This window comes from Arachis stenosperma, chromosome 10, assembly GCF_014773155.1.
Source record: "Arachis stenosperma cultivar V10309 chromosome 10, arast.V10309.gnm1.PFL2, whole genome shotgun sequence".
Classification (NCBI taxonomy): Eukaryota; Viridiplantae; Streptophyta; class Magnoliopsida; order Fabales; family Fabaceae; genus Arachis; species Arachis stenosperma.
Genome location: NC_080386.1, coordinates 131,755,787 through 131,771,677, shown reverse-complemented (window position 1 = coordinate 131,771,677; position 15,891 = coordinate 131,755,787). Strand labels below are relative to the sequence as shown.

Genomic DNA, 15,891 nt, shown 5'->3' with positions numbered 1-15,891 from the left:
ATTAATCAATTTTTTTAATTTTAAATTTTAAATCATACATCTTAATTCTATACTCTTAAATTCTAAAATATAAGTTAAAAAATAATTTGTAAATAAAAAATTGAATAAATCACTAATTTTAATTGATTTGGTTTTAATATTACTCATCTATCTTGTTTTAATTTTCGTATGTAAAATTTTCTTATACAAATTGTTCTGACTTAAAACGATCTAATATAGGTGCATAGTAAATTATTTTAAGATGTTTTTATATACTATGCACCTATACTAAATTGTTATATATAAGACTGATTTGTATAAAGATATTTTGAATAAAAAATCAAAATAAGATAAATAAATAATATTAAAACCGGACTAAATTTAAATGGGTAATTTATCCTAAAAAATTATCAAATATTTACTAAATTAAAATTGATACCTTGTACTTAATTATTCTCTTCAAAAATACTTATTCGCAGTTAAGAAAGAAAATAATCATGCTACATGATATCAGAAATTAGTCATTGACAAATACGAAATAATAATAAGTTTATCCAATACATTGTAGAAAAACATCCCAAGCAAGATTTTGCAAACATAGTAGAATTTGCAACCTTAAACTCCTTTGAGAAGTTACATTTGATTTATGTTTCATTTTTTATTTTTAGAATTTTATAAAAAAAATAAAAAATAAAATAAAAATACAAAATAAACATACTGTTCATTGAGATGATGTTAGATGGAGAAGACCGATATTTTTCTTTCAAAAAAAGATTTTCTAAAGTAATAATGATAGTAAAATGGTAAAGTGATACTTTAATCACCTTTAAATTTATAACATTTATTATATATGAATCTCACTATCTTAATCTAATGGTAATTAATGGTATATTTTTTTTTTAAATAACAATACAATTTTAGATGAATCGGATCCTTTCCTTTCCTTCCCATATCAAGCCATTTCGAGGTGGCTATAGTCTTTGATTTTTAATTTTTGTATCATACAGTCTTTTTTTTTTCTTAAACGAGATAACAATTATATTAATTTTCCAATTTCATTTGATGATCTAATTGATCATTCAATTTTAAAATTGATAAAGAAGGTACTTTAGTTTTAAATGATGAATAAACCAATTTAGATTGGTAGAGTGGTCAACTCACTTGTTCATTTAAATAATCTTCCCTTATACATACAATCATTCATTGGCTAATGGCAGATCCTTAAATAGAGCTTAGATTTGTGACGAATTAATTCTTGATTTATCAAATTAAAAAATAATGTTGACAACAATAAAATAGAATTTCAATTAAAATGGTCTCTCTAATTTTTATCCGATGATCAAATTCATCCATTAATTTAAAAACTAAACAACTTAGTACTTGAGTATTGACATGAAACAAATTAAATTAACTAATATATTAGGAAAGCTCAGTCAAACATGTACCAATTCTTTTATCTCAAAAAGTTATATCTCCATCAATTGAGACAAATCTTGTCTAGTCTCATGATACATATATATTCAAGAGTCACTGTCATGTTTCTGAAAAATTCTCTAGAATAAGGTTAAGACTCCCTCAATTGGAATCGAATTTGAATAAATAAAGAACAAACAATAATATAATGTTACCTATAACATACAACACAAAACCAAACAATAACTCATATTTTTTTTAGTCCCTATATGTCTCTGTTGTGATAAAAACGTTAAAATTAACAGAATATTCCGTTAAACAAAACAAATCTGCTGAACACTTGATTGAATATTTTATATAGTTTAATAGAATATTCCGTTAATTTTAATATTTTTATCACCATAAGACTTAATTAAAAAAATATAAGAACCTAATTGAAAATTCAGTAAAATTTCAGAGACCTTCTATTAACTGCAATCCAATCCACATTCCTCTAAAATTGGACCATTTGACTTGGGTAAGAATGGATCTATCTTCACCCACAGAACAGAGAAGAATGATGCAAGCAAGATTGACCAAACAAGAACAATGGTGGGAGTTCTATTATTATTGTGCATCATACCTCTCAGCAATGGATACAAGTGGAGAATTACCCACAATGAAAACAAGAGCTTTCCAAATAGAAGACCCCAAGATTCAAAGCCATTGTTTATTGCATGTGAGACTCCAGCCACAATGGCAATTATGTTCAACATCAACAATGTTGTTGGAACAATCAGAAATGTTGTCCACTTTATTGCAAACAATTCAGAATAGTCATGATCATTATCCCTTGTTATTGTCGTCTTCGTCAGAATCATGTTTGTGTTTACACCTACCAAGACTTTGAATAGGCCTATGAAGAGAGCAAATAAATGAGCTGAGATTCCTCCCATGACCCAAAATTGCTGGTTTCTCCACCATTCATGGATTGTAACTCTGCTCCATCTCATCTCTAGAATGCTTGTGGTGAAGATGCAGATGAAGAGGGATAGGAACCACATGCCAGCTATGCTGCTAAGCTACAAGTTATGTCAAAAGAGAAATATTAAACCACTCTTCCACCTTAACCTATGACCAACAGAATACATAAATTCAGTTATAATTTTAGTCTTTATTATTATCTTATTTTTATCTTATCTTTATTTGCTTTTATTTTTCATAGGCCAATACTCTATATATATTTAGTTTTATCTTCGTAGTTTACAATTTCAATCCATCAACAATCAATGAAGTTTCTTCATTCTTTCTTTTTCTTTCCTTATTCTTTCACAATTTTATTATCTTTGCGTACTTTTATTAAGAAATTTGGTAAACAAAGAGATTTTCGAGCAAAACAACAATATAGCATTGTAAAAATTCACATGCAGCTGTCTTCATGTGAAGTTGATAATTGAGAATTGTTAAATAATTTGACAAATTTGACTAAATCATCATCTAACAGTTCTCAACTATTAACTTCAGCGTAGAATAAACTTGATACCTGAGGAATAATAAACTTGTCAGTAAGCAAGCAAACAGCAGGCAGAGTACAATATGCCAGCAAAGGAATTGATGTGAAGGGAGAGAGCATGGAATTGACATAAGAAATTCTCTCTAGCCACTTCAGTCCTCCACCATATCCATGCCAAAGAGGACAATGTTTGCTCATGAAAATTTCAATGGATCCAAGGGCACTTTCAAACACTTGTTGCATATAATTTGCAAGGTTTCTTGGACCAAGTACTCTGAATGCAGCTCTCTCAGGAATACAGTATATAGATTTCCATCCATGGCAATGCATTTTAAACCCTGTCAATATATCTTCTGTAACTGATCCATAGATCCATCCAATCTGACCCACCATGTTCAAAATATTATATTATATTACATACCAAAAATATTTATGTGAACAACACACACAAAAAATCCGACAAATATTTACTCACATCTAGTTATCTTTATTTGAAGTTATTAGTCGAAAACTGTTAAATAATTTAACATGTTTGACTAAATTGTTATCTAACGATTTTCAACTAACAACTTCACATGAAGACAACTGCACGTGAGTTTGCATCATATTTAACACGGTTATGTGTATTTTGATGTGGAAACTGGAAACTCATGTGCAATTAGACGATAATTTCATCAATGAAAAGTCTAGGGGGCCAGCAACTTTATTAAATTTTGGCCAGAGTAAGTCATTAGATGAAATCTCATACCAATCTCATACCATTAGATCATCATTGATGGCTATTTGATGACTATAAAACATAAAAGTTGCTGGCCTCCTAGTATTTCTCTTTAATCAAACCTGTCAAATCATTTAACGACTCTCAACTATTAACTTCACATGAAGTTATCTGCACCTAAATTCCACCGTATTTTAAATGCAAAAGTATTTGTTTTTCAAAAATTATTTTATAAAAACGAAAAAACAGAGGTCAATTTTGTTTTTATTTTAGAATAATCAAATCTGTTAAACTTTTTTACCGCAGCATAATAAACTTTTAATGAACGGTAAATATATATTCCTATACAAATACTAATTGGCAACTGATTTTTGATATCTATGTATAAAATATATAAATACCAAAATATATAGATATTTTCGTGTGAAAATATATAATAGTTAAAATCTTTAGATAAATTGATATATTTAACTAACTTACTTAATATAACCGTTATTCACATTTTAGCTATCATTTTCGAATTTATAACCAACTATATCCAGAAAGAATTTTGTTACCTCTTTCCCCCATTCTGTTTTCTCTTCATAGCCACAACTAATGACATGTATGGCTTCTGTGAGTAGAGAAGCGAGACTGCCATGTTTTACTGCCTCGCCATCACCCAATTGAGTTGATGCAATGAAAATTGGAGATTGTCCAAATTTTTTGGCTAACTTCTCTTCCGTTATTGGACCCGAAATTTCACCCTCAGTTCCTATATATACAATTAATATCTCAAAGTAAGACTTGCATTATTAATATTTAATCAGATGACAACAGTATAAAAAGTTCTATACGATCATTCTTATCTAATTAAATTTAGGTTTAATTATCCTGTAAGTCTTTATAATTTTATTAAATTTTTAATTAGATCTTTATAATTTTTTAAATTAGATCCATATACTATATCAGATTTTGTAAATAAATCTCTACCATGACAAAAACATTGAAATTAACAGAATATTCTGTTAAATTATATAGAATATTCAGTAAAGTGTTAGATATATTCAATAGGGACTTAATTACAAAATCTGATATGGTATAGGGACTCAATCGAAAAGAAATAAAAAATATAGGGCCTAATTAAAAATTCAGTGAAACTATAGGGACCGACAGCGTAATCAAACCTTAAATTTATGTGTTTAGATTATATTTAAAGCAATAAATTTGAGTTTAAAAATTAATTATTTTTTCTAATATGATAATATCCATGTAAAAGACATTGTTGGTGTATAAAGTATTTCTATTTCTACTGTTAAAAATTTGTCACAAAATTATTGAATCTGTTATATATGCATGACAACTGATTATTTATTATTGACTAGTTGAAGTTGTTAGTTAGAATTTATCACTAACTAATCTAACTAACAACTTCAACCAGCCAATAATAAACGACCAGCTGCCATGTTTACATAACTGATATAATAATTCTGTGACAAACTTCTAATAATAGTGACAAAATTAAAACCAATAAAATGTTATACAAGTGTGAAATGACTTACGTGGAGTTACATGTTGAATAGAGTTGAGAGCACTGTGATGAATAGATGCTTCAGAATGTACTTTTCTATGGCTGCTCTCTTTGTTGCACTTCTTCTTCTTCTTCTTTCCCATGCAACACCATCCGCAGCAGCAACAACACTTTGACCAGCAGTTGCATGTTCTTCTTGGACCCTTCTTTCTTCTTGGAGCATCATAACCATACAATGCTTGCCTTCTCAACACACATCCTACCCCAATGCATGTAGGCCCTTGAATACCATCCAAACCTTTCATCTTAACCTGCAAATTAAATAATTAAATTCGAGTAAAGAGAGTTTTGCTTCTTGTTATATACTCTTTAATTCAGAAAGCAGTGTTTGAAATTGCAGCATCATTCGTTGGACGAAATTAGATGTTTAAAGAGTTGAATCAGATATAATAAAATAATATATATTTTTTATAAAGTATATGTTTTTTCATAAAAGATTTTTAAAAAATTAAAGACTAATTCAAGAATTCACTAGTAACTAGTTTTTCATGCCGACTCGGCTCAGTTAAATGACCTGTTTTTTTTGTTAATCCTATTGAATCGGCATGTCTAATGCGATTAACTACCTTTAATGTAAGGTGAAAACTTAGATGCAGTCGACTTCACGTAAAGTTGATATCTGAGAGCCGTTAGATAATTTGACTGATTTGGCTAAATTTTCATCTAAGAATTTTGAAGTATCAACTTTACGTGAAGTTGACTTCACTTTAGTTTTACTTTAGTGTAATAGTAGCCTTCAAAACCTAACTTTTCATTTTGTTGGCTAATTTCTTATTTAGCGACGGAATAGTATAGTTTTAGTGTTAGTCGCTCCCAACTTTTTTATAGCAACCAATTTTGTTGGTCGCTGTAAAATCAGTAGCTATTCTAAAATTTGCAACATTACCAGGAAATTACAAAAATAATTTAAAATCAGAAAATTAATTTCAAGAAAAGGATTAGATTGTAATTACATCAGTAAAAGCAGCTGTTTGGTTGTGATATGAGTCATCATCATTAGCATGATTATTAGTAAATCTGTGAGAGAATTGAACAAAGCAAACCCTTTGACCTAACAATGGATCCATCATGAAGCACATGGCTTCTCTTATAGCCTTGCTATTGTTAATGTAATTATCATAGTCCAAGTTCAGCACAAAAGGGGCATTGGAAAGCACTGCAGACACTCTCACCTGTTTCAAATACACATATAATAGTGATAATCATCATCATCAATTAAATGTCATTCTATGAACTAGTTCTTGATAGATGTTTTTGAAGCCTCACCAATGAATTAAGTGCACCAGCTTTTGTGTGATGATTGAAAGTAGGTCGTTTTTCTCTTGAAACATACACCAAACGTGGTAGTTCATTACCATCCTTGTCATGTCCCCCGCTTTTTCCTAGAAAAACCTGTGCAAATACGAAGTTTAATTATTTTGTTAGTTTTTTTAATTTTATCAAATTTTTAATTAGATTTTTATATTTTTTCTTTTTAATTGGGTTTCTATATTGTTTTTAATATGAATACTTTTAATTTACGAAAACAAATTCAGTTAACTCTAATATTTTTTACCTTAAAAATGACCTAATTATAAAATTAAAAGTCGTGTAGAAATCTAATAAATAAAAAATATAGAAACCAACAAAATATTACATTATTAGTAATATTACGTTATAAAAAATAACTAATTTTTGGTGATTACCTGTATCATTCCGGGGTGATCACGAATAGTATTGCCAGGCCATGGGGTTCCATCTTGCATTGTCCAACCTTCTTCAGGAACCTTCCCAGCTTTTGCAACCAGACAATTCATTCGAACTCTAAACTCCTCGTATTCTCTCTACATGTTATATATTAGTTCGGTAATGTTAGAGAGACAAAACTGTTATATTATCTGCTTAACAAAACATTTGCCTTAAACAAGTTTATTTAGTCCTATTAAAATAGGTAATAAAGCTTTTGGTTTTGTTGTTTATAATTTTTATAATTGATGGGTGGTAATTAATTCTTCACAAATTATGTTTTGTGATATATTAGTGATGATTTTTTGACTATTTTTGTCGTAGTTAATTGACAAAATTCTTATAGTAAATTATGACATGAAATACTAAGAATGTGATATGTTTTATCATATAAATATGTTAACATGTCACGTTTTTATTCAATGTAAAAAATACTAAATATACATCAAGAATAAATCACTAAATTTATTAAAATATTTATGTATAAATATTTATATTATTTCATTCGTTATGATTAATTTGATTATTGATTTTTTTTACTGTGTGTATGGAACATGATTATTTAATGTATTATATGAGCATTAATGAATAAATTAATAACAATGACTAAAATAAAAATTTTAAATTTCTAGAATTGAGAAACTATATATTTTACAAAAATCAAAATAAAGATTATATATTTTTACAAGCACCATAAGCTTATATATAGGATAGTAAAATTTTTAAAGGTTTAATTATTCTGATTCCGATAGTAAAATTTTTAAAGGTTTAATTATTCTGATTCTTATAGTTTTACTAAATTTTCAATTTAGGTCCTTATATTTTTTTTTTTCAATTGGATCTATATACTATATCAGATTTTGTAATTAAGTTCCTACCATGATAAAAATGTTGGAATTAATAGAATATTCTGTTAAATTATATAAAATATTCAATCAAGTATTATGTATATTCGTTTTGTTTAACGAAATATTCTATTAATTCCAATATTTTTGTCACGATAAAGACTTAATTATAAAATTCGATACGGTATATATAGGGATTCAATCGAAAAGAAAAAAAAAGTATAAAAACCTAATTAAAAATTTAGTAAAACTATAAAGACGAACAAAATAATTAAACAATTTTTAAATATTTTTAGAATATTGATATTTCAGTAATTTTAACCGTTAGTTTTAACTAATATATATTATATATATCTTTTACAGTAAGAATCAATAGCTAAAACTACTAGAATACCGGTATTTCAAGAATACCTTGAGAATTCTTCAAAAAATGAAGAGATGTTACCTTCATTGCTCTTCTCTCTTTGACAAATGAAGGGTGCACCTTATCTTGAAGGTAATTAATTTTCTCAGCAAAATAGGATTCAGGTGCTCTAGGCTCAACATTGAACTTGTTACAAAAAGGAACCCATTTCTTTGCAAATTCAGAAGTTTCAGATAAGGCCTCAAATGTTAACATTGCAGCTCCATCATCAGACACATAACAAGAAACCTTATCAGCAGGGTAATCCACAGCCAGTACTGAAAGAACAGTGTTTGCTGTCACCAATGGTGCCTCCTTTTGTGGATCAACTGTTGAAACAAATATATCAATTGCTGAAAGCTCTGATTCTGAACCCTCTCCTTCCTTTTCAAACCTATATCAAAACTTTTCATTTTTAATATATACTCATGCCAACATGTTTACCATGCATGCATGGCTTTATATGTAACAATATTAAGTATTTATATGAAATATTTTTTTTAATTATAATTCTGAAAACCGTTAAAAAAGCGATTGGTTCTACTATTTTGCCAGTTTGACCGATTTTTTCGTAGGTTTTTTAGCAAACGATTTTTCATGTCAATCAGACCGACTAAATAATTGATTTTCGATTAATCCGATCGAACCGATTGACTCGATTGAATTTAGTTTTCAGAACACTGATATTAACTAAAATGCAGTTACATAATATGATATATTTGATTAAATCGCATTATGTATAGTATTTGTATGACTAAACATTTTAGTTATTATCTTTTCCTAAAGATTATTCTAAGAATTTTTATGTGAAAAATATGGTAAAGAAATCATAAGTAACTAAATATGAACTATGATATAAATAATATTTTCGTGGGAAAAAAGTATATTGTCATATAAGCTATAATATATATAAATGATATTTGATAAAATGTTGAAAGTGTTTTATTTTTTGCCTAAATTTTAGAACATTTTGTCAAATATCATTCAATCTCATAAAATCCTAAGAATATTTTCTTTTCAAATATTATAATTTTAATATTAAAATCTTTTCCCTAGAATTATATTAATAATATATATAATACGAAAATAATGTTAGTTCAATATATAAAGGTGGGAGATTTCTTTTTTCTTTCCTCTTTGTTCCTATAATAATGGACAGTGTATTTTTTTTACAAAGCAAACAAAAAAAAAACTCGACTGAAATTTGGTACGATAAATGTTATTTTTAAGATAATTTATTCAAAAATTGTTAAATAAAAATTTAGTAAAATATATTAAAATATTTAAAAGTTTTCACTTATCATTCACTTTTATATAACCGTTTATTTAATTAATTTTTTATCTTAATATATAATGAACGAGTGAATATCATGGTTCTAAAAATTGGACTGAATCAAACGGTTTAATTAGGTTAATAAAAAATCAGTCATAAGATCAATCTGGTTTAAGTAAAAATCGATTGGCATCAAATTGATAAAAAAATTTAAAAAATCAGTCAAAGTATATCAGTTAAAAAATTTATATTTTTTATTCATAAATATATTATTTTATTATAATTGTTTTTATTTCGGTTAAATTTCAGTCAAACTTTTAAATATTTTTATTTTAACCTCTAATTCTATTAATTGAAAGGTCGGTTCAGTTTTCAGAACCTTGTTAAATATATATAATAGGGTGAAAATTTAGGTGAAGTCGATTTTACGTGAAGTTGATACTTGAGAGCCGTTAGATGAAACTTTAGTCAAATCAATCAAATCATCTAACGACTTTTAAGTATCAACTTCACGTGAAGTCGACTGCACTGTACGTGAGTTTCCACCATATAATAGAGTGGGAAATGAAATAAAAAGAGTCTTGCCTTAAGGAAAGACGATCCAAGTAGGTTTCCCTTTGGACAGGGAACCATTTAGGGAATTGGTGAAGAATCCAAGCAAGAGTGAACCAAACCTCACATATGACTGATACAAGCCACAAGGCATATGCATTTTCAACTGGATGAGTAACTCGATAATGGAAGTAGAAAGCAACAACCACCAGCCTTATTATTATCATCATTCTGTATGGGTTCATTTTACTCGATGGAATTCCCATCTTTCTTGATAATGGTTGTCTTGCTTCGTCCATTCTGATCAACAACAAACAATCAAAATGCGTGCGTAATAATTGTTAGAGATATATAACTTTGTTATTACGAAAATAAAAATATTATTTGTACATTCAAATTAGTTATTAAAATAGTTGATTTTAGTGTATACATATCATATATAATTGTATTTAAATTTAAATATGTATACTTTTTATGATAGATATTATGTTGATATTAACATATTTTTTAAATTAGTATTTTTTTGTTTTATTAATTAAAAATAATTTAAATATGTAATTAATGAATGACTAACAATTATATTTTTATGGGTATAAGAGTAGTATTTTAATATTACTGCTATTTATATATCAAATATTTTTTTTACATTTGTTTTGTATTTGAATTTACGTTGGCCAACTTTTTATTTTTTTTACTAAAAAGAAAAAAATATCTTTTTTATATTAATCGTTTCTGCAAGGAGCAAAGAAATTATATATAGAGAGAGAGAGACTTTATACATGCACCTTCCATGTAAACAGTATTCTCCAAGAATCAATTTAATTAAACTCTTACTCCCTTTAATTCCAAAAATAATAATTCAATTTTTAATTCCAAATAATTGTCCATTTTAAAAAATGATGATGCTACACAATTAAATTATTTTGGTAACTAATAAATTCAACTAAGTTAATCCAATAATCTATTGGCAGTGTTAAAGAAGAAGGTGAAGTAGTAGTATAAAAAGAAGAAGAAAAAAATTTAGTTGAATTAAGTTACAAAAATTAATTTGTTCACATAGTAATTTTTTTAAGGTAAAAATTCAGGTGTAATTAATTTCGTACGAAGTTTATAATTGAAAATTGTTAAATAATTTAATAGGTTTGATTAAATTGTCATTTAACGACTTTCAACTATCAACTTCACATGAAGTTAACTACACCTGAATTTTTATTTTTTTAATTATAAAATATTAATTAATTCAATATTTTAACCGCTAACCTATTAAACCAAGAAGAGTGAGTAAGTAGCAATTAAGAGAAATAGTTTAGTATAAGAATATGATGAAAATTAATAAAGATACTTACATAAAGTTATCTAAAATATAATGAAGATGTTTGTAATCATTTCCTTAATTTACACACACTAAAATTTTGTACTTAAATAAAGTAAAAGAAGTTGGAACAGAGTGTGAAAAGAAACACATACAGAGAGAATTCAGTGTCATCATCTGGTGAAGCATGATTTTGATGATGATTATGAGCCTCTTCAAGTCTCTGTTGCCTTTGCTTCCACAATTCCATTCTTTCTTTCCATGCAACACTTCCATAGCCATAAGCTGCAAGGTCCTTCGAAGGATCCATGGCCCGGGATTGCAATCCAATCATCTCTTTACTCATCATGTATGATGGAACTAAAGCTCTATGATGATGTTCTTGAGATGTTTCATCATCCTGTCCAAAATCAATTACATGCATGCTAAGTTTTTAGAAATCTTTGAATTATAGTTCAGAAAATAATATTTATATCTATATATATTCCATGATTTGACTAAGTAGTATTTCAATGGAAACAATATCTTACTGTAGCTAAAATCTCGATTAAACTCTTAAAATCTTTTTGATATTACAATTTTAAATAAGTCAATCAATTTTACAAAATTTATACTAACTGGATTTAACAATTTTATAATTTAAATCTTGTTAAGATTTTACATTTTACGTATTTAATTTATTTTTTCAATTTTACGTAAAATTTCGATTTTTTCTATTGTACCTTACTTCCATATATAATTGTTTGAATTATAGTTCAGAAAATAAATAAATAATCAGGGGGAGGAGAGAGAGATTGATTAAGGTTCTTAATCTATTATATTTTATGAATTTAAGCAATCCTAAAAGTTACATGAAAAGTGGCCAACTTTTGATATCACTTGATATAATAATCTTTTGGAAAACTTTAGACTCTTTAGCTTTAAGTAATGGCTTAAATGTACTTCTTAAACAAAGGGAGTAGTATTGGAACAAATAATAAAATGATAATACATACTAGCAGATAAGAATAAAATAGATTTTTTCAATGTTTATTCTTTAAATTTAATCTTACACGGTATAAAATTTTTTCTCACCCATTATAATAAAACAGTATTTTTGCGACAGTCTTTTTACTGTTTAATTACTGTTTTAATTGTTGCTAAATTTTTCCACAACGGTTAGCGACGATTTTGAACCAATGTTGATAAAAGTGTCGTTAAATTGTTTGTGACAGTTTTTAAAATATAAAACCGTTACAAATTTATAATACTTATTAAAGTATTTTTTATTCTATATTTAGTGACGATTTGATCACTAAATTACTAAATCATGTGATAATTTTTTTAATATTTTTGTAACTATTTTTAGCTATCACAATATATTTAGAAATAGTTTTAAATCGTCACTAAATTATAAATTTTTGTCATAAAAAAAATATTTAGCAACCGTTTGAGCATTCATATATACTCAAAAAATAATGAAAAACTCATAATAAGTACATTAAATTACTTCCTTCTTTTTTATTGTTTATATCAAAACTTGTAAAACAACAAAATAAACTAGCATGTGATAAGAAAAAACAATAAAACAAAATAAAAATATGTATGATTAGAGTTTAATTTTGATGCACTTACATTGTAAAGTATTTTTACACAATCGTACAATTATATTTGTTCTTTTGGATGCTCATTCACGCAATCGATATGAAAAATAATTATTTTTATTAATGTGACATTACGTAATTAAATGCATATGTAAAATTACTTTACACTATCAGTGTATCAAAATTAAATTCCTATAATTAATACATAAAAGAGTCCTACTTAAATATACATTTTTTAGTCCTACTCAAATTTTATATAATATGATACAAAATATAAAAAAAAAATCCAGAATTATAGAACAAGAGCTAGAAGAAGCTATTGATAAAAAAGATAAAAAAATACTATTTATACACCAAATATTCTTGATAGTCGTATTAAAAATATAGTTATTACTAATTAATGATGTATTTTATTTTTTAATTAAAAAAAAAACAAAAAAAAGTATGTTTGGTTGTTAAGAAAATACTAATATAGTAGGTCGGAATTGAAAAAAAAATATTTACCTCGGGAGGCATAGTGACATGCATCTCTTGTTCGAATTCGTTCTCCAAATCATCAATATCATCCTCTTCTTCATCACCTTCAACTCTCGCACATCCTACATTATAACATATAAAAGATAATAATTAAGACATAAACATATAGTATGTTAAGCAATTCAAATTGTTTAACGATTTTTAATTATCATATTCACCTAAAAACATCTTTATAAAAATTAACACTAAAATTGATTTATAGATATATACATATATGGTGAAAACTCAAGTGCAATCGACTTTACGTTAAGTTGATACTTGAGAGCTGTTAGATGATTTGACTTATTTGACTAAATTTTCATTTAACAGCTCTCAGATATGAATTTCACGTAAAGTCGACTTTACCTGAATTTTTACTATACATACATACAAACCTTTGAGACGCTTATATCTGGTTTTGCATTGTGGGCAGAGTTGGGTTCCTTCCCTGCGTTCATAGTGATAACAGTTTCTGCAAACGGGAAAGGCACACTCGTTGCAAGCCACAAAGAGATCACCATCTTCAGTAACTCCTATTTCTTCTCCACATAGCTGACACACTTCACCACACAACCCTTCCCACTCATCCCTCTATAATTAAGATGATAATACGTATTATATTAAGTAGTTTAGTCAAATATGTTTATTTATCTAATAATTTTTGACATCAATTATCCTTTTTTTGTGAGAATTTATTTATTTTTGTATAAATTAATAGTTAAAATCTGTTATACGATAATTTAGTTAAATTTGCATGTCACAATTTATATAAAATTGATAATATTAGAGAGACAAAAAAATAATAACCCAAACAGCCCAAACTTTTTTATTTAGCCTTTTTTTATTGTCCTAGAAAATTAAATAAAATAAAAAATAATAAATTTTAGTATTTTTTACTAATATTTTTAGTTACTAAAAAAAAATAATAACATACTCCTATTAATAATGCTATAACACTGTCATATTATGGTATTAGAAATGTTTTTTTTTTTAACTTTTTATTCTAAAATTCTAGAAAGTAGAAAGAACAGAAATAAAATGCTAAGACAAAAAATTTCGTATTTTTACTTACAGAAATATTTTTTTATTTTTTATTCTAAAAATCTAGAAAATAGAAGCAATAGAAATAGAATGCTAAGACAAAATAAAATTTCATATTTTTTACTTCTGGTGCTCTCTCACATGATGAATAGCATCAGTGAATACTGAAAAAAATAAATAATTAAACTAAGTAAAAGAGTTTATACTAATTAATGTTACTTGTTATTAATTACTTACAAGAAAATCACCATCTTGACGTATGATAATGAATTCATTGCTGTTGTGAGAACCTGCAACTAAGCCCAAGTTTCTTTCCATTTTTGCTCCTTACTTCATCTATATGATCATATCATGCACACAATCTTAATAATCTTAATAAGAATATTTGTAAATTCTTTGCCTTTCAACTCAAGGAAGATATATGTGTACTTTACTTGTGCAAGAGAAAAGCACCATTATTATTCTCCTTTTTTGAGCCTCAAAGTGAAAATATAACAAAATAAAGCTATTAAGCTAATTATTATTATTCCACTCATTATATATATTCTTTTCTTCTCCCTTTATATGTATATTTTTTTTTTGCTCAAAATTAAAATTAAAAAATAATTAATTAATTTCCCTCTCTTACTTTCTCCGCCCAAAGGCCTCCCTTTTTTGTTGCATATGACACATTTACATCTTAATCTTTTTCTTTGCTTCTTTATAACAACGCCAACAAAGATTTTTGTTTTTGTCATCATCTAACTAGCAAAAAGAAAAAGAATAGCTTTTACACATGGCTTGTTCCTAATTGCTATGTGTCATTTTCTCTTATCATAGATGCTTACATTAACAGCTTCAATTCTAATTAATCCAAAGAGAAAAACAACATTAGAGGCATTATTGTGAGTCCACCACTATACTGTGTTTGCTGCTTGTAGGGTGAAGAAATATTAATGTCACTAGGCCACGCCCAAAAAATCCTAGTTTATTTTGATTTATTTTTTAAGTCCATTATAATTGTTGGGTGCAATTATTGTTAGTACCTTTCATAATCAACCTATATAACTTATGACTTATCCAATAGCATAACACAAAATTTAAGGGTTGGCTTCATTAATGAATAATAATACCAAGGGATGAAGTAATACCTAAGTCAATGTATATGTCCAATTATAATTATAGATTACACACAAAAATTACAAATTTTAAAAATATTTTATTTTAAATAAATTAAAAATGTTATACAAAATTATGTTTATTGTCTTTTTCCCTTATACTTCCTATTTGCTCACACTTACTCTCTCTTCTTTATTATTTTAATTTTAAATAGAGTTATTAATTAGTAGCGCATATATATATTGGTGAATTTTACTAAATTCCTTCTAAAACAATATATAAATTACCTTCTATGACATGGCACATTTTAATTGGATGATTACTTATAAATTGGCCAAAGTGCTCTGGATGGCGCCTAAGAGGATCTTCTT

The 15,891-nt window shown here is 26.7% G+C and overlaps 1 protein-coding gene across 1 annotated transcript; it reads right to left on the bottom strand.

The window, feature by feature from the left end:
• Nucleotides 1-1,575: 1,575 nt before the first annotated feature.
• On the bottom strand, nt 1,576-14,850 carry LOC130955036 (probable cellulose synthase A catalytic subunit 3 [UDP-forming]). The gene is made up of 13 exons (XM_057881814.1): nt 14,660-14,850; nt 13,777-13,972; nt 13,370-13,464; nt 11,438-11,682; nt 10,004-10,270; nt 8,188-8,539; nt 6,858-6,995; nt 6,439-6,564; nt 6,126-6,344; nt 5,144-5,423; nt 4,160-4,356; nt 2,915-3,265; nt 1,576-2,453 (listed from the first exon to the last, which is right to left on the bottom strand). Exons 1-13 carry the CDS (start codon nt 14,738-14,740, stop codon nt 1,860-1,862), a joined length of 3,141 nt encoding a protein of 1,046 aa, XP_057737797.1. The 5' UTR covers nt 14,741-14,850; the 3' UTR covers nt 1,576-1,859.
• Nucleotides 14,851-15,891: the final 1,041 nt, after the last annotated feature.

Excerpts from the sequence above, each read along its gene's own strand:
- LOC130955036 (XM_057881814.1), bottom strand. The coding sequence starts at position 14,740 with ATGGAAAGAAACTTGGGCTTAGTTGCAGGTTCTCACAACAGCAATGAA. Across the intron at positions 8,540-10,003 it reads TTGGATCGTCTTTCCTTAAG|GTTTGAAAAGGAAGGAGAGG; the intron begins GCAAGACTCTTT and ends GTTTTGATATAG. Across the intron at positions 2,454-2,914 it reads ACAAGTTTATTATTCCTCAG|CTTAGCAGCATAGCTGGCAT; the intron begins GTATCAAGTTTA and ends CATAACTTGTAG.